The 24,955-nt window shown below is 34.6% G+C and overlaps 1 protein-coding gene across 7 annotated transcripts; it reads right to left on the bottom strand.

Moving 5' to 3' along the window:
• Window positions 1-8,856: 8,856 nt before the first annotated feature.
• On the bottom strand, window positions 8,857-18,602 carry LOC112775613 (uncharacterized). Of its 7 annotated transcripts, XR_011876940.1 has the most exons (9): window positions 16,286-16,775; window positions 14,998-15,149; window positions 14,332-14,393; window positions 13,491-13,578; window positions 13,295-13,390; window positions 12,475-12,578; window positions 12,239-12,375; window positions 9,301-9,469; window positions 8,857-9,190 (listed from the first exon to the last, which is right to left on the bottom strand). XR_011876940.1 is itself a non-coding variant. In XM_072226607.1 (8 exons), exons 4-8 carry the CDS (start codon window positions 13,548-13,550, stop codon window positions 9,108-9,110), a joined length of 480 nt encoding a protein of 159 aa, XP_072082708.1. In that variant the 5' UTR covers window positions 13,551-13,578; window positions 14,998-15,579; window positions 18,082-18,251; window positions 18,348-18,602; the 3' UTR covers window positions 8,857-9,107. The 7 variants fall into 7 exon arrangements, 4 of the variants coding, with proteins under 4 accessions (XP_072082708.1, XP_072082707.1, XP_025675149.1 ...); XR_003189611.3 differs by lacking the exon at window positions 14,332-14,393; XM_072226607.1 differs by lacking the exons at window positions 9,301-9,469; window positions 14,332-14,393; window positions 16,286-16,775 and adding exons at window positions 18,082-18,251; window positions 18,348-18,602 and having other exon boundaries at window positions 14,998-15,579.
• Window positions 18,603-24,955: the final 6,353 nt, after the last annotated feature.

Here is a 24,955-nt window from a genome sequence, read left to right as displayed (position 1 = left end):
ATAAAAGGAGCCAAAGGAAGGGCGGAAATGCCAACCAACCAACCCATGAATGTAGTTTGGTAAAAGCTAAATGAAACCCAAGTCAAAATGTACCAAACTCAATTTATAAGTTGGAAGTTAAAAACATAACAATTTTCAAAAAAATTCGGCAGCATTCTGACAGTAAATTAAGTGTTCCCGGATTAAACAAACAGCAAAACTCAGTCCATATGAAATTTAAAACGATTAAGACAAAATCAGCAACCATAATTTCATAGGAATTAAGCATTATGAACTAAAATAGCACCAAAACACTGAACTATTTAACAAGCAAGCAAGCTGAATTCAAACACTCAAATGCAGAATTGCAAGAACATCTCAGCAACAACCAATCTTGAAGCAAGGACAAATTGGAAAAATTGAAATGGAGCAATTGATAGTTCAATATAAATTCCAGAAGAGCAGCATCACTCCATTAATAATGAACCATTCAATAAGCAAGTAATTTCAATTCAAACATGTTAAACCCAATTGAATTTCAACTTAAACAGCAACATATGCATCAGATACAATGTATGAAAATCAACAAAAAAAAATCACCATCGTCCTTATATCCCTGGAGCAGTGAAGCATGCCCCAATTCAGACAGCAAAATAAACCAAATATTAAACCTAAATCCACTAACAAACAACTAAAATTACCTAACCACATGCAATTCTAACTAACTAACTAAAATGTGATTAAACTAAGCTAACTATACTAACTGAACAGAACATAAACAGAACGTAGCAAGGAATGCAGGGGAGACCTGGGAAAAGCAGAAACAGGGAAGAAGCTGAACAAAAGGCTAGAAGTAAAGTTAGTATCCATGTCAAAAAATCACATAGATATGGAGGTAACCGAGAAAGACAGTGATCGAAAGTGGAGAGCCACTGGCTTCTATGGATGCCCAAAAAACCAAAACAGAAAGGTTAATTGGGATATTTTAAATGCGCTTGGATGTAATTCTAGACTACCTTGGATTATTTTTGGAGATTTTAATCAGGTGTTAAATGGGAAATCGGGTGATAGGAATATTCAAGAACGTCTGGATAGGGCCCTAGCGAATGTAGAATGGAAAGAACTCTTTCCAATAACAATAGTCCATCACTTGGGAAGGTTCAAATCAGACCACAGTCCAATTCTAATAGACTTACAGGGCGACCGCCATTTCAAGTTTGAGGAATTTTGGTTATCGAATGAAGAGTGTTACAAGGTTGTTAAAGAATCTTGGAGAAATGGCACAGGAACGCTTGAAGAAAAGTTAGGGCAATGCAGGAGAAAACTGGATAGATAGGGGGAGAAAAATTTTGGAAATATCCCAAAGAAGATTAGAGAAGAACAAAAGGAACTAGCCCACTTAAACTCAATCCAGCAAACCGAAAAGGTTTTGAGGAACACCAGGGAAGTAGAAGCTAAACTGGATGAATTATTGAAACTGGAGGAAATTTAGTGGTCGCAAAGATCAAGAGCCAACTGGCTGAGACATGGTGATAGAAATACGAAGTATTTTTACCAGAAAGCATCTCAGAGAAAAATAAGAAGTAAGGTCGAAGCGATAATAGATGATGCGGGAAGAAAGATTGAAGATGAGAAAAAAATTGAATGTGTGATGAGGAGTTTTTTTGAAGGACTTTTCTCATCGGAGGAGACAGTGGAGGCAACAAAGATCTGTGAAGTTATTGGAGGCCGAATAGATGAGGAGAAGTTTCAATTTCTAAATAAGGATTTCTCTAGAGAGGAAGTGACGCAAGCTCTCCAGCAAATGCATCCAACAAAGGCTCCTGGGCCAGATGGTATGCCAGCCCTGTTTTACCAAAAGATATGGCCTATAGTAGGGGAAAAAATAACCAGAATAATGCTCAAGATTCTTAACGAAGGTGCTGATCCAAAACCAATTAACCACACCCACATCTGCATGATACCCAAGGTAGCTAAACCAAAGCATACAAGGAAATTCAAGCCAATCTCATTATGTAACGTGATCATGAAGATAGCTACCAAGACAATGGCGAATAGACTAAAGAGAATCCTACCTCAGATTGTAAGAGAAAATCAGAGCGCCTTTGTTCTCAGGAGGCTTATTACAGATAATGGGTTGGTTGCATTTGATATCTTCCACTACATGAAGAAGAAGACGGAGGGAAATAAAGGTTATGTGGGGATGAAGCTCGACATAGAGAAAGCCTACGATAAAGTTGAATAGAGTTTCTTAAGAGAAGTCCAAATCTCCATGGGATTTCCGGACAGGTGGGTTCAAACTATTTGGAGATGCGTGAGTACGACGTCCTTTTCGATATTACTGAATGGGTGTGCCAGGGAAAGTCTTTCAACCAGGGAGAGAACTGAGGTAGGGGGACCCAATTTTCCCTTACCTGTTCATTCTTTGTATGGAGGTACTCTCTGGTAATCTAAACAGAGCACAAGAAAACAGACAGATTCAAAGGATCAAGATAGCCAGACACAGCCCATAAATAAATCATCTATTCTTTGCGATGATAGTATTTTATTCACTAGGGCCTCTGATCAGTCAATCCAAGCCATGACGGAAATACTGAATTCTTATCAGAACACGTCAGTACAACGCATCAACCTAGAGAAGTCGGAGATGTCTTTTAGCCAAAACATTCCTACTAACAGACAGATGATCATCCAAGATCGGATGGGGTTTAAGGCGGTGAAAAGACACTCGAAGTACTTAGGTCTACCAACTTTGGTGGGGAGATCTAAGAAGAGGGTTTTTGAGTTTGTTCAAGAGAGAGTTTGGAAGAAACTCAGAGGTTGGAAGGAGAAGACATTATCAAGAGTGGGAAAGGAGATTCTTATAAAGTCAGTTGTTCAGGCTATCCCGGCCTACATATTGTGCTTTTTCAAGTTGCCGAACAGCCTCTGTAACCATATAGAGGCAATGATTAACAGATTCTATTGGGGTTCGAGGGAGGGGGAGAGAAAGATACATTGGGTCAGATGGGAGAAGTTGTGTTGACCTAAAGACAGAGGAAGTTTGGGGTTCAGAGAAGTAGAGGCTTTCAATTTGGCGCTCTGGTGAAACAAAGGTGGAGAATGATCAACAACCCAGACTCATTGGCAACGAGAATTCTAAAAGGTAAATACTTTAACAGAAAATCCTTCTGGAACTCGGATCTAGGCTGGGTACCAAGCTACACTTGGAGAAGCATATGGCAAGTTAAGGGCGTTATTGAGATAGGTGGATATCGGAAAATAGGAGATAGAAAAAATGTCAACATTTGGAAGGATCCATGGCTTTCGAAACAAAATGGCTCCAAGCCATGGACTCCACCAAATACTTTGGATTTAATAGAACAAGTGGCAGAACTCATTCAAACAGAAGATAAGAGTTGGAACAGAGATTTAATAGAACAAATATTTCTACCATTTGAGAGCCAACAAATCCTAAACATTTCAATCCCAAGAATAGACCAACCAGACAGGTTTATATGGAAAACAGCTAGAGATGGCATCTTCAAAGTCAAATTAGCATACCATGAAATTAAAGCCATAAATCAGAACCAGTCCACAGACACAGAGAGTGAAGGAAGAAAGGAGGTTACCTGGAAAGAAGTTTGGCAAATTAAAGCACCCCCAAGATCGAAGAACTTTCTTTGGCGTTTGATCCATGGATCCCTCCCTACAAACAAAAATCTCTGCAGAATAGGGATGACGAGAGCTCTGTTATGTACTAAATGATGGAAAGCCACATAATTCTGGGATGTCGGTTTGCAAAGAAGTTCTAGTTTGCGACCCATTGCTGCTGAGAACGGAAGATGAGGCTGGAACTACTCTGAAAGAATGGGTTGCTATATTGTTGGGGAATCTGGAAGAGAAAGAAAAAACTCTACTCTGCACCCTGATGCACCAGTTGTGGATTGCGAGAAATAGAAGAACCTTCGAAGGTAGAGAAGACACAATTGAAGCAGAAGTGGACACATGCAAAGAAAATAGCGAACGAATTTTGAAAAGCTCAAGTACAGGAAAAGGAGAGAGGCTCTGTAATGACCACCCAAATGAAGCATAATTGGGAACCACCAACTACCACTCTCGTTAAAATTAATGTGGATGCAGCCATATCCAATGGTAATAATGGAGGAGTTGAGGCGGTGATTAGGAATGGTATGGGTCACATTCTTGCAGCAGCAATATGGCCCACAACACAACCACTTGAAGCCCATGAAGCAGAGGCTCTTGCAATATATTTGGGGATGAAGCTAGCAAAAGAATATTGCTTTATGGAGATTGTTGTAGAGAGTGATTGCATAGAAGTGGTAAATGCACTCAAACACGGTAGACCAAACCCAACTTACTTCAGAGCTTTTGTAGTAGATGCTCTATCTTTGATGTGTAACTTTAGATTAATGGCTTTCACTCATGTTAAAAGAAGTGGAAACAAAGTAGCCCATGAATTAGCAAAAGAGTAGTGCTACACATACAAGTCATTTGGGTTTACAAGTCATACAAGTTAGGCCAAACCACACGCGCGCTACTCAACGGTTTTCATAGCGTGCTTCGCGTTCCTCCTCCTCCTCCTCCTCTTCCTCCTTTTTCTCCTTCTTCTTTGCGTTTCTCCTCCTTTTTCTTCGCGTGTTTCATCTTCATCATTGTTTTTTTTTATTACTGCTATTGCTGTATTTTTTCCCTCTTTCTCTGTCTATTGATTTTGTAACATTATGTATTTTTTCTTCTTTGTTTGATTTTTTCTCCCAAGAAGAATTATAAGAAAATGAAATAAGAAGATGAGGAAGAAGAAGCAGTAGAAGATGAGGAGGAGAAAGATGAAGAATTTTGAATTATGCAGAACTTATCAGAATAAAAATACACCCAAAATTCTTAAAAATATACCCAAATATCTTCGTGTTACACCCAAATTTGCTGCAAATATAGAAAAATATTTTCTCTAATGCTGCATTTTTTCTTCTTTTTTTCTTTATTTCTTTCTTTCTTTTAGTTTAATGAATGTAAGTTCATCCTCTTCCAAGTAATTTTGCAGCATTATGTGTTTTTTCTTCTTCTTTATTTGATTTTTTTTTTGTTTTTATTCTTGTTAAGAGAGTAAAACAATAAGAAACTTGAGAAGGTAAAACAAAATAGAAAAGATGAATAAGAAAAAAAGAAGATAGTTATGATGATGAAAAAACAAGAAGCAGTAGAATATGAGGAAGAGGAAGAAGAAGAGTTTTGAATTATGCAGAACTTATCAGAATAAATATACACCCAAAATTCTTAAAATACACCTAAATATCTTCGTGTTACACCCATATCGTTGTGTTATACCCAAATTTACTGTAAATACAGAAAAATATTTTTTCAATGCAAAACTTTTACATTATATTTTCATTGAAGAAGAAGAAGAACGTGCAGTGAAGAACGTGCAGTAACGGCTGAAAGCGCGTGAATATAAATGACTTGTAAAGACTTGTATAGAAAAATGCTTGTATATGGAGAATTATTCTTAGCAAAAATAGCCGATACCAATCTTAATACTATATGGATGGAAGAGGCTCCTAACCATATTCAAAATTTGGCTTGGCTGGACATTATAGCCCATATGAAATGAAAGTCTCTTCTTCCATTAATAATAATAATAATAATAATAATAATAATAATAATAATAATAATAATAATAATACATTTAAAGTATGTTAATTTATTTGATTTTTTTCTTATGCATATTACAAAAAATAATTATTTCCAAAACAAAAAAATAATTATTTACGAATGAACATAATTAATTATACGACAAAGATAATACTAATACATTTATTTTTATCAAATTAAATCCTATTAAATTATTAATTTAAATTCAATCTATTTAATTTTTAATTTCAAAAACATTTCATACATTGTTCTGTGTGTGAAAAAATTACATAGAGATTTTTAATTGCCCAATCATGCCATTAATACATTCTCTTGCACTTTCTAAACCATACATTATTCTGTGTGAAAACTTTCAATTATTATCTTTTGCCATAATCTTAAACTACTTCATGATACCAATAATTTTCTTTCTCCTGCTAATTATATCATCGTATACTATTGTATACTATTTAACGTACTAATAAATAAAATTCATAACGTAAAATTGATATCATTACAACCAGTGGCGGAACTTTCTTGGGACAATGGAGGCCACGGCCCCAAAACTTTTGTAAGTAGTTCTATCTCAAAGAAAAACAAATTAGCTCAATTAGTTAAAATAATATGCTTTCAACTTATATACTTGGGTTCAACACCCATCTTCACCATTCTTTAAAATTTTTTTTTCTTGCATGCATATATTTAAATCAATATTACACTGAATTATATTCTGTTTCTCGTATATTTTCATGCATTATTTTATTTTTAGAATAATAAAAATTATAGTATAACTAATACTAATATCAGTTATTAATAAAAAGTTAATATTTTATTTTAAATCAACATTACAAATTAAATATTATTGTAGTATCAACACTGTTTACATTAATAAATTTTAATATTTTTATTTTATTAGAAATTTAAGATTTTATTTTGTTGTATTGTATTATTTGATTATAATGAAAATAATACCAAAAATAATTAATCTTGAGACTTTTGAGAGATAAATATTATCGAAAATAAAATTAATCTTTTAAAATGTTACAAAATAATTTATAAGTTGTAATCGTTTTTGTATAATTTAAATAAAAAATCAATTTTTTTGAAAAGAAAAGTTAGTTTTTGGATTAAAAAATGATTTTTTTAAATAAAAATAAGTTTTTATGAGCAAAAACTACTTTTTTCATGTAAAAAGTAATTATTTTTTTAAAATTGACTTTTTATTTAAAATCAAATTGGTTTATTAATCTAAACAATTTTTTTTTTACAAAAATCATATTTATTTTTTTTGTTAACCTTAATCATATGTAATCCTACATTTTAATTAATAAATTTAAAAATAAAATAATTATATTTATAATTTTTATTTTAATATAAATACTATTATATAATTTTTTATTAGATTTTTAGTCCCTCCAAAAATTTCTTTCAAGCACCGTCACTGATTGCAACTTTATCCAAAATTCGAATTAAATTAAGATTTAACAAATTATAAGTTACTCAACTATTTGTTTCCATAACAAACATTATTGTACAATCCGTTCCAACCAAAAACCATACAACTTCATCGAAAATCAGTTATTTTTTTTCCCAACCCAAACTTTCATGTGAAACAAATAAATTGTCACATTTTCATCGACAAAACTAACAACAATCGACTGGAGACCAACCAGATAACAAAAATATTCGAGGTCCAATAAAAAAAGCCCACAACCTTAATTAACGACATTAACCATTAATCAATTTCACTTGATTAATCTCTTTCGATCAACACGCAACACAAATATTCGAGGTCCAATAAAAAAAGCACACAACCTTAATTAACAACATTAACCATTAATCAATTTCACTTGATTAATCCCTTTCGATCAACACGCAACACAGATTTTGACAGTTTGCAGATCTTGTTCTCCTCCGTCGAAACACACACCGCAGATCTTGTTCTCCTCCGTCGAAACACACACCACACGCGTTTGTTTATCATTTGCCCACGTACATTTCATAGGTGAGGAACAAAAATTACTTTCTCACCGTAGCATTGGCCCTAAACTAAAACACATAACCATTGTTAGCAAAACCGGATTGGACCAGCCGGCTCGACCGAAAAATCAATAAATCGGACCTTAAATCGGTCCAGTCCGATAATCTGACTGGATGAGGCAATGAACCGGTGCGAACCGGTCAAACTGGTTCGATCGAACCGCTTGAATTTCAAAATTTTTTCAAAATGTTGAATCTGGGGTTCGAACCCCCTCATCAAAAAAAACATGATACTCACAACCACCAAGTTGTTTAGCTTGTTACCAATATATACACAAATTAATATATATATAAATATCTTTTAGCAAATAATTTACTTCTATTTAATTTATTTTAATTTTAGTTATAAACTTATTCATTCTTAAATTAATTATATTTTTATTTAACAATAATTATAAACTCATTTATTTTTTTATAATTATATAATATCTATTAATATTATTTTTCAATAAATACTTGTAGTATATAATAGTATAATAGATATAAACTAATTAATAAATTATTAAAATTCAAAAATAATAGTTATTTTAATATAAAAAATAAAAATATTTATGATAGAGTAAAATTAACAAAATACTTATTGTTCCTGTTTCATATTATTTTAGAATAGCTAGATATTTTTAAAATGTTAGTGAAAATATGTATTTTAAATTTTAATTTTAAATTTTTTACTATATTTTATTTTTTATTTACATAGGACTGGGTCAATCGGTTTAACCAATGACCCACCGGTTGAACCAATAATCCAGTGACCCAATAACCTGACTGGTTCAATCACCGATTCGGTTCTAACAACTATACACATAACTGCATCTAGTTCTTTTTTTCACTTTTCTCCTCTTCATCTACTTCTCTTTCTGTATTCATTTAAAAACCGGTCAATTTTCGGTTTGACTCACCAGTTTCCAACTGATTTTCCACTTTTTATACGGTTCTTTGGTTGGTCAATTTTTTTGTTAGATTAAATTGCATGTCATCAGTTTATAATTCAACCGGTTCAACCAACTAATTCGAACCAATTTTCAAAACCTTGAAAATAGTCTCGATTACAAAAACTTATTTATTTATAATGCAAAGATTATCAATATTTTATAAAAACTTAATTTTATTTAATGGACGTATACTCATGTAAGGAATGATAATAAATCTTAGCCAAAATCGTATCGCGTACTTTTTTTTTTTTAATGATTATCAATCAAATAAAAATTGTAAAATATTTTTTTTATTAATATATTATTATTGCTACTAGCATTACTAGTTACTAGTAGTAAACAAAAAGTTACAAGTGATGGGATGACCTCGGATTCGATCACATTGAAATACATATACTAGGAGAATTTAATCAAATCCATATTAAAGCATGGTAAATGGAAACATGTGAAAAACTAATGCCATAACCAAATTCATTGCCAAAACAGCTACCTAATTAAAAATTTGGAACAAGGTATCCAAGCCCTTCAAAGATCAGGCATGCCCATCCCTGTTTTAGCATCATAAGTCTTCTCTAACACATGCTCCATTGGAGTATCTTTGGGACCAGCTGCAGAACATTGAAACGTAAACATAGGATAAGAATTCCTCTCTACTATAGCTAGAAACAATAGCAGAAATAAAAATACAAGAGATATCAATGAAGAAAAGCTTTTGGACCTGGTCTGAGAGAAATCATGGTAAAGATCATGGGCTTTACACCATATTCATGCCAAACATCTAATTGTCCAAAAATTTGTCATCGAAAATAAGCAGAACGCTCTCCAACCAAATACTCCACATAGTGGCGTAAACTACACATTGCCACAAAGACTTTGCCTTTTTCCTACTTCCAAATACAAATAAACCTAATCAATAGGAATTGGTCTAAGGTATAGACATGATATTATTTTTATTCCAATGAATCCATATATCCCTTTGGCTACATTTGAAAGAGTGGGAGACAAAGACCAAGTTAAGTCTCTATATTGTATTTTGTGTAAAGTGTACAAGACTGAATTATGTTTCAGTATCCTAATTGATTTAATATAAATATAGAAACTGAAACAAATAAAATTACTTAAATACCCTTTCCTCCTTTCCCCTTTTCCTTATCAATTTTCTTCTTCTATCACAAAAACAATCAAAGTATGGGGTTAGCAAGGCATTGAAATGGTCATTTGCTCGCATTCCTCATGGTATTCATAGCCCAAAGCTTTCAATGCTCACAAATTCTAAATCAATTTCAGCTGATCAAAGTGACCAGAATTCCTTGGGTTTTCTTTGTGTTGCTTCTTATTCTCTATCTGGATGTGCCACTGTCTACTCTCATAAAACAAATAAATAAATGAAAGACCAAGGGAAAAAAGAGGGAAAAAAAGGAGAAAAAGAAAAACTAAAGAGAATACTTCGTCGGCGGCGGTGGAACTTACAGTTGACACTTAGCATAATGGAAGAGAGAGAATGCAGAATGGAGAGGGCGAGAGAAATTGGAGCGAGTGAGATAGTGGAATTTGAAAAGTAGGTGAGGGTATTTTTGGAAATAAATGTTATTGAAGTTTCAATCTCTGTCTCTAGAAATTTCAATCCCATGTGTCCCCCACCTTCTGGAGGGACAGAAATTGTGTTCCAAGACTGAAATTTTAGTTCCAATCTCTGCTATCAAACACAATACTGAGTCTCAATCTCCTAGTTTCAGTTCCAGCCCCCTGTTTCCAAACACTATTTTTAAGTTTAACACCGCATTGGAAGTAAGAGGTACAAACAAAACTAGGTTGAAGAATAGCTAAAGAGTAACTGAAGAGATTGGCCTTGTAACAGGAACATTTAGCCCTGTTTTTGGTAGCTATGTCAACTGCCAAGATACATATACAAAGACAACGAGACAGTAAAGATAGAGAATATTTCCCCCACAGTCCCCATATTTTGGGCAGAAAGTACAGAGGAAACCTTTCCTAGGATAGAGGCATTTTGCTTGCTTTTGTACCTATGTCTTCTCTAACAATTTTGTGTCCCTCAGGATGTGTGTGGTTCAAGTATTACATTATTATAAAGATTCCATTCCCATGGGAATTAAAGATACCCAAGGGGAAGGTGGGAATTGAAATGATAGTATTTTGATTCCCTGGAATCAAACTTGCTTAGAAATAGTTTTTCAAACTTTGAACTAAACATGGGAATATGATATTCCTATCTTAAAATTCCTAGGAATTATTATAATTCCTCCAACCACACACACTCTCATGGTTTTCTGTATTTCTATCCTTGGAAGTTGCCAAATGCAGGTTTAGAACTCCCATCGATTACCTTGCCTCTAACCTAACTTTTAACTTAATGAATATCACAATAAACTTTAATTGATCGATCAAAATTACTGGGATAAATGCATTACAGTGTTATGATCTAGCTTCCTAGTTCGGCTTCCGCATTTAGATATGAATGCTTCACTGCAAGTATATTAGTTTAACTAACTCAAATTCTGGAAGCAAGATTCTTCTTCTAAGCACTTCACAATTACAGTTAGGACAACTAAAATTCTTCAACATGAAATAATTCCAATTCCTGACCACTCTTTGAACAAGACTCTTATTGATTAGAATCCAAAGTTCTCTCAATGATGAAATATTCTATTTAGACAAGAGTGCTTAGTTGAATTAACTCCAACAGTATGCTATTGAAGAATTAGAAGTCTATTCCCTAATCAATGTATTATATGTTAGTGCTAATTTGGAATTGAATATACATATATTTGTGCAATGTTCTATTGCTAATTTTCTATGGAACTCATTGTCTGACATATTTGATACAACAACAATAATGTTGGGTTTATCCTGAAAATTTGGGTCAGATTTTATCAATTAAGTTTGTAGGTTTTGGGAGAAGAATGGAAGCCAAATGTTTATGGCAATGTGCTGTCTGCCATTATTTGGTGTATTTGGGAGGTGCAATTCTTGCATTCTTAATAGAAGGCTTTTGGGCAGCAAGTCTTGTGAGATAGATTTGCACCTACCTAGTGTAAGGAACGCGATCTATTTAAAGGGATAATATCCTGCTTCGTTTTTTGTATTGAGGACCATAGTTATAAGGAAACTGATACTTTCAAATACAGGAACAGGTCACCACATGTAAAATATGTTATGTAGGAAGTATATCCATGGCGTTCCGATACGTAGATGAATTGTTAATTGTTAATTAGTACGTGGTATGTCACCTAACCAGTGAAATTATGTAACTATGTTGAGGACATCTTATGTACCATCATCCTCTATGTAATATCATTCCCTTAATCCCTTTGTATCAAAAATATTTCTTCTTTTATCACAAAAAAATAAAGGAAAAAAATTTCTTCAACATGTAATCAGTCGGACAACTAAAATTGACCACTCTCCCACTCTCTTTCCAAATATGAATTTCCACTCTATATATCTGCATATTTTTGTGCCAACTGCCATCTTTTAAATTGTATATTAAAGGAGGATGGATCAGCTCCAAAAGTGACTCCTGAGTATAATTAGAAAGGCAGAAGAAACAACATATGCTTACCATATATGGAAACTTTAAAGAAAAGCTACAGCTACTACTTAAACAAGGAAAAAGAGGCAAGGTTTTAGATATGTACGTTGTGTAGGTCTTGGTGTAGTTCTTATCTTGAGGATCTCAGGTCGAGGGATTATGGACCCAGATGTTCCTATTCCTCTGGATACTCTGACTTTAGTACCATCTTCAAGATATTTAATCCCAACCTTGCAAGGCTTCCTGCACAAGTGAAAGTGAAAATCAATTACTGTGAAACATTATTCCAAACCTGGAGATGCAACAATCACTGGTGCAATTTTCAAACACAAGTGCATATACCCTGTAACTGGGTCAACGACTTGCACATTGGAGGCATGAAGTGGGGCTTCAACTGTAAAGATCCCCCCTTCATGACCTGGCCCTGCCTTTATATGTTTCTTTACCTGTATAAAGGACATCAAAAAAATCATTCAAGTAAAAAAAATTAGAAAGCATAGTGCACCCATTTAATAAAATTCTCACTTAATCTCAACAAAATACAAGAGTAGTTACTGATGCAAATATAGATATAAACTCACATGAACACCAAATCATTCAAATTATAACAAAATACCCAATAAAGCACTAATACTTACATGACATAGAAACCAAGACAAGCCAAATGTTTAAAATAGCACGAGAATAACATTGTTATAAACACATACGTACATATACGATTTATATAATTTTCATGATTTTATAAATATCAATCTACCAATATATACAACATTCTAGGCTCTGCCAGAAAATTTAAGAGACATTATTAACATATGTCATTTGTGTTACTACTTACTACAACTAAGTTCATTCGAAAATTTACAAAATATCATTTTTATTGATATTTCCCAACCTATTTATACTATTTCCAAGTCATGTCTGAAGTGTGAACCAATTGAGAAATACATGTTTGGTCAAATATAGATACAGATACACATTCGTCATGCTATGTTGGTGTCCTTGCGACCAACACATCACTTAATTGGTGTCCATGGTTTCTAGAGCATACCATATCATTATGACAAAGGTTTGTATATTGTTATTGTATCAATTTTTTTCCATAATCACATGCTAAATATGACAAATAATATAGTAGGGATGAAGAGTGTTTTATTTTTCTCACCAAATTTTTACCCTCGACAATAACACGATTCTGGGAACGAATAACACGTTTAATGACCCCAGACTCACCCTTATCTTTACCCCTTATGATCATAACCTGTTACATACAGAAAATGAATATGTAAAATCAAAATTTATAACATAAATATGTAAAAAAGGACAAACAATATTTAGTTGGATTCGGGGATTGTTATTACATTGTCACCTCTGACAATTTTCCAGTGTCTAATAAGTTTCTCTGCAGCTTTCCAACCCATTTCAATGTAACACTCTGCAACCAGAAATCTAAAAACAAATAAACAAACAAAATTAAATTCAATTAAAGAAGAAGCAAAGCTGGGTGGAAAAAAAAAGGTAAGACAAGAATTTTAATGAAATTGCAAATGGTGTTAATGGGCTTTGCTTTGGCCTTGATCCGGCACTATATTTTGATCAGGTCTATTTTATAGACCCTTTATCCAGCCATAGACCCAAACAGAACATAGCCTAAACACATTAACCACCAACTTTAACATACAATGGCTAATGATATTCATATTCTGTTCACAGCACAATATAGCATAGTAACAAAAAAAACCATAAACACCAATAATCAGGAAAAAAAACATCAATCAACCATTAAAACTATATATATTACACTACCAAGAATCAACAGCATCAATCAGTTACTGAATAAACAGAATCATAATCAACAAGTTATAATCAACAACAATATATATAGTTTGACCGAGGTTCAACCGGTTTAATTAAATATTAATTAAAAATTCAATTTATAATTTCAAATATTTAAATTCAATAATTTCTAACTTAATAAAATTCAAAATTTCACAATTTCACCTAATGTTCTACACAAAAAAAAACATTAACAACCAAATTTTTAACTAAACACATGCACTAATCATCACTAATCAGTAATCATCAGAAAATCAGCAACAAGCCAACAACATATCGGCAACAACATCATCATCATTTCAGAAGATCAGCAATTCAGAATAAGCAAACATCAACAAAATCAGTATTATTAACTCAGCAACTCACAATTAAACCCAACTCCAACTCAGAATTGAACAAGCAAAAATAAATTGAAGATACCCCAATGCCTGTTCCAAACAAAACACAATAATTTATATCAGATGCATTATGCCACAAAGATATCCCATATAAACCTTTAAGAATTATAGGAAAATTTCCCTAAAGCAGGTACAAATAGCTCTTGAAAATGATATCTTATAACTTCTAGCAGAAAACACATATTTGAACAAAATATATGGACTAAATTTTCAGTATGAGAAATAAATCATTATAAAATGCAGCAGAAACCATATCATTAAGTTGACTGTAGTAGAACCTTGTATGCAAAAAGCAAAGGTGTAATAATGGTGCTTATTATCAACATAAATAGTACCAAATAAGATGAATCAAATGTGGCCACAACTTTCAAAGCAACTGAAACTTAAACCAACGATTGTAATTCGAAGCTGCTTGGATCGTGCTAGTAATGATGGCAGGAAAGAAAACTACTGAAATTGCCAATTTAATTATTTTTATTTTTTACAACCAAATCATGAAAATATTCAGAGATGCATGTGAGAACTGGAAATCAAAGCATACCGTAGAAGTTACAAAATTGAGAGGGCCACAGAGGAGAAAGGGTACACAGCAAAAATTATTAACAAAACTACACAGTATTATCACAGAGCTTACTGGCGGCGAGGAGGAAGGGGAGTGACGGCGACGACAGAGGAGACGGCGACACCGGCGAACACACAGAGAGAGAGCTCGAACAGAGGAGACAACGATGGCCACAGAGCTTCCACACGACGGCGAGGGAGCTTCCTACGACGACGACACAGCTCCTGCGACGAGATACTATGGTGAGGAAGAGAGCCTTCAAGGGGTTTAGCCGTTTAGGGTTAGGGTTGTTTTTTTTTTCAAAAATGACCAAAACAACTTCGCTTTGGTAGGGGGCAAGGTTGTGAGAACCGGACCGGTCAATGAACCGGTCAAGTAACTGGTTCATTGGTTCAATGGTTCAACCGAGGTCGAATCGTGGTTGAACCGGTTTAGTTAAATATAACAAAATTATTAAAAATTCAAAGTGGCATATATCGTGAGATAAGGTGCAGAGCAATTAAAGCATTGTATGAATTAAAATTGGTGGAAGCTTGGTTCTTTCATTTAAGTTTCTCAATCTTCTTGTATATATAACACATTAGCAACTTCTAAGCTTGGTCAAACAATATCAGTTCCAGATATAATAGAAGATAATGATCCATTATAGGCTACCTAAATTTGAGGCCACAAATTTTAGTATGGTGCAGGGAGAAAAAGAAATCAGTATAGTCTTCAATGAACAAGAAGAAGCAATTCCACAGCACAGTAAGAAGCTCAGAATACACAAAAACTGAACAATTAAATTAACTAAACAAAAAAACACAATATAAAAGCATGAATAACCTTTATAAATTAGGTTTCCATTCCTGAATTTTCCATTTTCATAAATTAGGTAATCTTTTTGTTCTTTACTTCTTAACTTCATTCTCTTTTCCTATGAATGAACTATCTCCTTGTCTGAACTTCATCCAACTCTTATTTTAAAGCCATATAGTAAATCCAATGCAGAATTGTAGCAATGTTCCTCTTTGAATCAATGACAGCAAAATAACAATTTACCAAAATAACAAGGAAAACAGATTGGATTTATAACCCAATCTCAGTAGAATTAATTCAATATCAATCTCAGCAAATATAATCTCAGCATAATTAATAAATTAAACTTAAAAAAAGTAAATTTATAACTCAATCTTAGCAGAATTAATTCAACATCAACTGACTGAATTCAAATAAAACTTCAGAAAATGAATATCTCAAAACTCAGCAGAATCATCAATAATTTATCATACGTATATTCAGAACAAAATAAAGAAGAAAACAATGTAATACAATTACAACAAATTGAACATTATTGAAGAGGATAAAGGGGAGGTTTTACGTTATCTGGATTGCCAGTGAAGGAGAGGAAAAGACAGCATAGAGCCAGCGAGATAGAGAAATTCAAATTGGGAATTTTGGTAACGTGAAACAGAGAAGCGACGACAGTGAGACACGGTGCGGAGCAGAGAGGCAGCGACGACAAGACTGGCGGGGAGACGAGAAGGGGCCACAGCCAAAAACGACGAGGAGGTGAGAAGAAGAAACGACACGGCAAGGAGGGGAGAAGCAGTGATGACCCACGGCGAGGAGTGGAGAAGCGGCAACGACCAACGGTGAAGAGCAAAGAAGCAGCGACAAAGAGAGCTCGGACAGAAAAACGGCGATGCCAACAACAGCCCCGAACCGACCTTAGCTTCTGGCGACGCGAGGAGCAGAGCAGAATGAAAGGGGAGATGGTGATGGTGGCTCTAATAGGGTTTCTCCGTTTAGGAGAATCTAGGGTTGGTGAGGGTGTGTTTGTTAGAGAAAGAAAGGGGATAACTCAGCATTCGGTTTTTGGTTTTTCTCTGGAATCAAAACGGCGCCGGTTTGATTGTTGGATCAGCGACCGGGACTTGAAAAACCCGGCCGGTTCGCTCGGTTTGCCGGTTAACCACCGGTTCAGCCGGTTTTTTAACTGGTTTTTTGCAGAACGGTTCTAGAGACTAACCGGACCGGCCAAATGACCGGTTCTCGGTTAATCCGGTCGAACCGGTCGCTCTGGTCCGATTTTCAAAACCTTGGTAGGGAAAAAAAAGGTTTTCGAACTGGACGGTCTGAACCGGTTCGATGCCTTGTGCAGTCAAATATCCAAGGTTCTGAAAACCAGACTGGTCATCAAACCGTTTTAGTTACTGGTTCATTGGTTTACTGGTCTAACTGGTCTAACCGTGATTCAACCGGAAAAACCGTTCCATAATAAAATAATAAATAAATTAAAAATAAACATCCTAAATATCTTTCAAATTTAAAACCCTACGTAAAATATCACCAACTAAATGTAATTAATCATCAAAATATGCAATAACTTACTGCAAATTTGTTGACAATTAACATAATTATACTTCCATTAAAAATAGCTGGATTGAATTACAATGCACAAGTTAAAGATAGAGAATATTGTCTTAATGTAGCTAAGTCAAAAAGTAAAACAAAAAATGATAGTGTTGCACAATAAACACACAACAGAGCCCGAAACAAACACACAACACAACAGAGGCTGAAACAAAAACACAACAAAGCCTGAAACAAAAAGAATCCAACACTAAGATCCAATTATTATAATTTCACATGCAATCTTTTTTTATTTTTGTTCAGACGAAGAAGCCACCTAGGTGATAATCTATATATATTAAAAAAAACAAACAAATTAAAAAAACCACAGAAACAAATATTAACCAGCATAAACATTATAAACTAAATCACGCAAAGATGAGAATAATATATAATAAGAAGAAACCAGAAACCAAGAGATCCCACCTAGATCCCAATCCAAACCCACTGAACCTGGTCTTACAAAGTAACCACTAACAAGCATTCCACAATTACGATAGGAAAAAAAAAAACACTACCAACAACCCAAAAATCAAAATAATAATAAACATTTAAAGAAAAAATCACACGTACGCGCACGAAGAGAAATTCAAAATGAACTCACAAAGAAGAAAGGATAGAAACTGAAAGTACGTCAAAATCCAACAAAGATAAGAGAAGTGGAAGGAAGTAAAAATAAAAAATAAAAAAATAAAATAGGGGAATTGAGAGAGGAAAGTATAACGTTTAAAGGGAAGTGATGAAATAGGGGCAATAGCTTACATGGTTACATGGGGTGGATGGTAATCAGAAAAAGATCATAACTTTGGAAGTTGAGAGAGTGGAAGTTCAATAGAATATCAGAGTATCCAAAGAGGATGCAAAAATGGATAAGGGTATGCATAAGGGTAATAAATTGAAAGCTGCAATCCAGGCTGCCCTACTTAGAAGGCCTGAAATATACAAGAAGAAAGAAACACCTAATCAAACTGATGGGGTTTCTGCATCAGGCACAAACTTGAATGGTGAAGTCATTTTGCAAGACTAACCAATTGTTTTGAGCTCGCCAACTGATGGATCAATTGATTAATTTTCTATTTTTCTTTCTTCTACATTACTTTCTTGTGGAAAACATAGGGACTATGGGTCCAAAAATCTATTCCTAGATTCCTTGATTCCTTTATCCTTACATGGAACAAAAGGAATCTACTAATTCAGACACCTCATAAAATAAAATCAAAATTAAAGATAGGGAGAAAAAGAAAAAATAAGGAACGAAATTTGGAAAAGGATTTGATTTATTTAGTTTTTGTTAATGCTTTGCATTTGTTTGAGTGACTTGACTTGATTCTTATTAAGCTTGTCACTTTTTGCAACAAGCACCATGTCCATGTGGTTATTTTCCTTATTCTTGAGAATGAATAAGTAATCTTCTTTTCATCATTGAATTGGTTATTGTTGATGTATTATTTTATATTAATCTTGCGCTTTCACTTGCACAACTTCATCCAATATTTACTAAATTCAATTCACTCTTGTTATAATTGCCTAAGCTTGCTTGTGCTTTAACCTTTGCCTATTCATTGCTTGCATCTTAAGCGTTTAATTGAGAAAATCATTCTTAATTGTTGATTGTGTGGCCTTCATTTTAACCGGCCAATATGTGTGTTCTAATCATGCGCACGTTTAAAATACACGCATTGTCTTTTACCATACCACACCCATATGAACTCTTCCTCAATTTATGTTTAGTTGTTTTATACAGCAACCCGAGCCCCCGCATTTAGGAGAGAATTTTTACACCCAAGAAGTAGCAGATCCTCCCCCACACTTAAATGTTGCACGGTCCTCCGTGCCAAAATCAAACTAGGGGTGACTAGCTCTATGAAGCTCCACCGTTTGGCAGTGGTGGGTGCTGTGGTGGCTGGTAGAAGATGATGTCCTGGGTCGGCTCTTGATAACGAGATTTTGTCGTGTCGGTATAGAATTTCACACAAAATGAATTCTCGTTGCAAGTATAGTTCTACACCAACAAACAATTCTCACATCAAAAATTTTGGTTGTCACAAAGAACAAACCCCAAATAAGAATTAACCGAAGTATTTAGACTCTGGGTCGTCTCACGAGAAATTGCAATGAAGTGTATGCTTATTGGCTATGAAGGAACAAGGGGGTTTGATTTATAAGGGGCGGAAAATAAATGGCAAGAAAAGTAAATCAAGCAAGCAATTAAAGAAAGCAAAATAGAAAAAAGCAATTAATAAAGAGAGACATTCATGGAAAGAATTGAGATCATAGGCCTTCCATCTTAGTCACTAATAACAATAACTAACAAGAATTTATCTTATTACGTCATCTCCAATGATGGAAGAAGATATAGGTTATCTTCCGTGAGAGAAAGTCTAACAAGACTAGCTAATCTCAATCCAAATGTCCTAATCAACTCACTAATTGGGTTAGCAAGAGATTAGAGTCAATAGAAATGATATTAACTAACAACTCTAGATCACCAACATAGGTTGGGTTTTCATGACTCAAGATTGCCTAATTACTCTTTCCAAATCAAGAATGCTCAAAGTCTACTCTAAAGCCCAACCAAGCATTTTGTCAAACACTTGGTGGGTACAAATGGAAAACATAGTAAAAATGCAAGAATAATAAATCTACCAACTACTAATTGCAAGAAAAGTAAATTCACAACTCAAATCAACAATTAAAAGAACATCAAACATAAATTTCATAAAAGAGATCCAAATCCATCAAGAGTTAATCATCACAAAAGAGAACAAAAAAGGAAAATTAACGAGAGAGAGCAAGAGAGTTATATCACTAGAGCATAAAATTGTAGAAGAAACAAGATGAAAGCAAAGAATTAAACATGGATCTATGATGCAATTAATCTTAGGAACCCTAATTCTAGAGAGAAGAGGGAGCTTCTCTCTCTAGAAACTAAGCTACATGATGTAAAAACTTCAAACAATTACTCCTCTTTTTCCCAAGCTTGAATTCTGCATGAAATAGTATTAGAAATGAGTTGGATTGGGCCCAAAATGCTCTACAAATCACTGGCCATGAGTTGCTTTTAGTAAATCACGTGCACCAATCGGCGTGCACGCGTACAATGCGTGTGTGTGTCCCTAGACATCAGGTAGCTATGGAAAATTTTATATCATTTTGAAGCCCCAGATGTTAGCTTTTCAACGCAACTAGAACCGCCTCATTTGGACCTCTGTAGCTCAAATTATGATCGATTGAGTGCAAAGAGGTCAGGCTTGACAGCTTTACGGTTCCTTCATTTCTTCATGAGTTCTCCCACTTTGCATGCTTTTCTCCTCACTTCTTCCATCCAATACATGCCTTATGAACCTGAAATTACTCAACAAACACATCAAGGCATCGAATGGAATTAAGGTGAGTTAAAATCACCAATTTTAGGGCCTAAAAAGCATGTTTTCACATTTAAGCACAAATCAAGGGAGAATTGCAAAACTATGCTATTTCATTGAATAAATGTGGAAAAAGGTGATAAAATTCCCAAAATTAAGCACAATATAAACCACAAAATTGGAGTTATCAAATCTCCCCACACTTAAACTAAGCATGTTCTCATGCTAAAATCAAGAAATAAGCAAAGGGGTATCAAATTTATTCAATGCAAACTAACTAAATACAATCTATCTATATGCAATCTATCTACATGAATGCATCCACTTGGTCAAAACAAGTCAACGTCCAAGAAAACATATTTAAGTACAAGGCCTAAAGCCATAGCAGTCAAATCAAACCCACAATTAAATTGAATTATTAAAAAGATTTTACAAACTTGCAAGAAAAGAGATGATCATGGGTGGAAACATGAAATTGAGCAATCGAACCCTCACCGGATGTGTATCCGCTCTAGTCACTCAAGTGTATGGGGTTAATTCACTCAATTCTCCCCTAATCATGCTTTCCAAGATTTGTTTTTCATCTAACAATCAACAATTAATTCATGCATGTATACAAATATCATGAGGGCTTTCCCATAGGTTGTAATGGGGCTAGCGTCAAGGTAGGATGCATATGATCAAGTGAGCTAGAGATTCGAATCTTTGATCAACTTAAACTTCCCACCTAACCTATGACAACCTATACAATTCTAAACAAACCTAGCTATCCATTCTTCACTTTTTCACACACTCATGCATTCCCTTTTGATCACCATACATATGCATTGATTATTATTGAACTTCACTTTGGGCATTTTGTCCCCTTTTTATTGCAATTCTTTGTCTTTCTTTTTCTATTTCTATTATTTATTTTCTTTTTTTTCAAACTAAAATAGATACAGGAACATCAATGCATATGGTTTACACATGATTAATACATGAGTATGTACCCAATTTCCATGATTTTTCAACAAAAACGTAAACACACTTTTATCTCTACCCACTGTTCCCGACTTCCCCAAAATCAAATGATGGACACTCTCACTAGCCTAAGCTAATCAAAGATCCAAACAAGGGACATTTGTTATTTTTTACTTATGCTTGTAATGTGCTACAATTAAGAACAAATGGGTTAAGCATAGGCTCAAAATTGGCTAACAATGGAAGATAAAAGGTAGGCTATTTGGGTAAGTGAGCTATTTGAACAATGGCTTCAATCATATAATTGCATGTATACACAAAGTAATGGACATAAAGAATCAAACAAATCATGGATTACAATCATAGGAAGAGAATAATGCACACAATAAGGAAAGTAAGTGGTTATGTATGATGTAACCACACAATTAGGCTCAAATCTCACATGCTTGTGTTCTTGGCTCAAGACATGATCCACAAAGTATATAAATCAAGCAAGTTCTAAATAAAAAAAATTTTCAATCAATTGGGGTGCCCCTATAAATAAAATTCTTGAAAAATTTTATTATTTTGACTAAGCTTAATATATACATATGCAAAATAAGAAAATGAAACTAAGAATCCTAAAATAAAATGAAAAAGTGTTGGGATTAGAACTTGTTACCCAAAAACGCCGAGTGGTCGGACGACCTCCCCACACTTAAAATTTTGCACCGTCCTCGGTGTACTAAATGAGCAAGGGGGTACGGCGACTCTCCGAGTTGTCACCTTCATCTGGTAGGTCAACCGGTTGCTGCGTGTTCTTCCTCCCGCTTCTATTTTTGCTTATAGTGCATCGATCATGAAAAAACAAAATAAACACCGTAAGATGAAAACATACAAAAGTTAGGAAGCGTGAATTGTTGGAATGAGGTGAATCACTAAAATTGAGTGAGTGAATTAGTGTAACATTGATGAAAAATAAGTGTGTGGGTTCTAAAATTGCGCGCGGTTTAGAATACACACACGCTAGTATAAAAAGCCATGTCACATTTACACAAAAGAAAGCATACACTTCACTCATTCTAGTGTACTTGAAGTACTTTGAAAGACTTGTAGGTTAAGGCAACCGAACAAGTAGTGAAGAAGCATAAAAGCATTCAAGCAAAAATCAAGCGATTGTGAAATTGGATAATGAATGGGCATTGATTGATGTGTAAGTGAACTTAATGAACATAATGGTATATGAAACTTACACCACAATTAATGACACTTATTGAAGTTGTTGCAGCACCTAAGTGACATAGAGGTAGAACACATGGATGCTATGGAACTTAGAGAAAAGAATATAGAAGTCAAAAATCAATCACATAGCAAGCATGGTCCACAAAGTTTAGAAAGCTAAAAAATATGTCGCTAGGTAAGCTTTCGATCCAATTTCTCAACCGCACAATTTCAATGCATGAAATAGGTGATAATCAATTAGAACAAGCATCCTAAAAAAAATGCATTGATAATGTACAATTGCCTAACAATAGATGATGAATGCACGGTGGCCAAAACATGCAATTCAAAGAGGTAAAATGCATGAAGGCAATGTAACAAGTACTTGGTATTCAAAAGTGTTAAACATGAAAAATTCCAAACCAAGTAACCAAATATAACCTCAACAAATAATCCAACAATGACAATTAACATCAATGATATTAAACTAACATCTTATTAGTAATAAGCAGTAGTAAATAGTAAACAAGATTAGTAATCCAACACTTATAATGGAAAACAAAAATTAAACTAACTAACTAACTAAAAGAAATGGTGTTACATGGTGTTTGGTAGTGTTGGATGATGTTTGAAGGGTGGAAAGAAAAGAAGAGAAAAGGGAAGAGGAAAGAAATGGAAAGAAGAGAAGAAAAGAAGATGGTTGAAACAGAGCAATCCACGCATGCGCGTCATATGCGCGTAAGCGTGGATTGATGAAATGGAAGTGACGCGTACGCGTGCATGGCAAAGCAGAGAGTCAACGCGTACGCGCAAGGTACGCGTGCGCGTGCCCTGGGCACAAAGTTGGCACACTTCAGGCACAACTCTCGGGTGAATGTATGGGAAGTAGAAAAATTCAACCCACGCGTACGCGTGCGCGTGGATGGTCGAAATTGCTTGATTCACGCGTATGCGTGAAGCACGCGTGCGCATGGATGGTGCTCTATTTTTTAAAATTTTTCTATGTTTTATCACCAAACCAAGCATTCCAAACCTTCAAACAACTACCAAAACACCACAAAACCTTATTTAACACACTAAACTACCAAACAAACTTGACAAATCAATCAAAACATGAAATTAAACCTATTTTACCAATATGTACAAAAGAGAAAAATGAAAGGATATTACCATGGTGGGGTGTCTCCCACCTAGCACTTTTGTTTATTGTCCTTAAGTTGGACTTATGGGGAGCTCCTCATCAAGGTGGCTTGTGCTTGAATTCATCCTTGAACATCCACCAATGCTTGGACTTCCATTGTGCTTCATCATTCAAAGTTAATAACTCCAAGCTTTGATGGAGTTCTTCACAAACTATGGGCTCCCAAATTTGATTTTTCTTGTGTGATCTGGGATCCCACACCTTGTTTTCACACCCGTCCTTGAGTTGATCATGGTGATTTCCTCTGGGTGGCAAGAGAGATGAATTCTCTTGGAAGCACCAAACTATCCTCCTAGACCCATTCAATTGAGCACTACACCAATCCATGCTCCTCAATTTTGAGCTTCCAACCATAATGAGCCTAGACTTACAACGCCAACCACTAAACATCCTCCTCTTACGCTTAATTCCACAAAGCGCCCTAAGTTGGCCATCCATCTCAAGCAAACCATATTCAAGTGGGATAATAAAGCTAAGAGTTAGAAGTTTTACCCACTCAAATGAAGGATTAGATGACAACCTAGGTGGAGGAGTTCCCAACGGTCTTGATAAGGCGCGCTCTACTCCCGTCCATCCTTTCCTAGAGGCTTCCACCACTTGGCAAGGTTCTTCAAGCTTTACCTCTTTCCAAGCTTCCTCAAGTTCAAGTTCTTCTTCACCAATGTCTTCTAGCTCTTTCCCATCACTCAAATCATAAATAGGAGGTTGAGTAAAATCTACCTCATCATTAATTCCAAGTATAGTGGGGAAGGATTCCTCAAATTCAAGAGGATCATATGTTGATGTGGAGTCATCATAAATAGGAGGGCCTATTGATTGGAACACTTCTTCCAATTCTTCAATCACATTGTGTCTTGGAGGTTGTGCACTCTCCTCCTCAACATCAACTTCAAACTCCATGGAAGAG

Source organism: Arachis hypogaea, chromosome 19 (genome assembly GCF_003086295.3).
Source record: "Arachis hypogaea cultivar Tifrunner chromosome 19, arahy.Tifrunner.gnm2.J5K5, whole genome shotgun sequence".
In the NCBI taxonomy this organism is placed as follows: Eukaryota; Viridiplantae; Streptophyta; class Magnoliopsida; order Fabales; family Fabaceae; genus Arachis; species Arachis hypogaea.
The sequence above is the reverse complement of the archived record's forward strand: the minus strand, read 5'-3'. Positions and strand labels throughout refer to the sequence as shown.

Coding starts and splice junctions, on each gene's coding strand:
- LOC112775613 (XM_072226607.1), bottom strand. CDS start 13,550: ATGGGTTGGAAAGCTGCAGAGAAACTTATTAGACACTGGAAAATTGTC. Junction 13,391..13,490: donor AAATTGTCAGAGGTGACAAT/GTAATAACAATC, acceptor TGTATGTAACAG/GTTATGATCATAAGGGGTAA. Junction 12,376..12,474: donor GTCGTTGACCCAGTTACAGG/GTATATGCACTT, acceptor TCACTTGTGCAG/GAAGCCTTGCAAGGTTGGGA.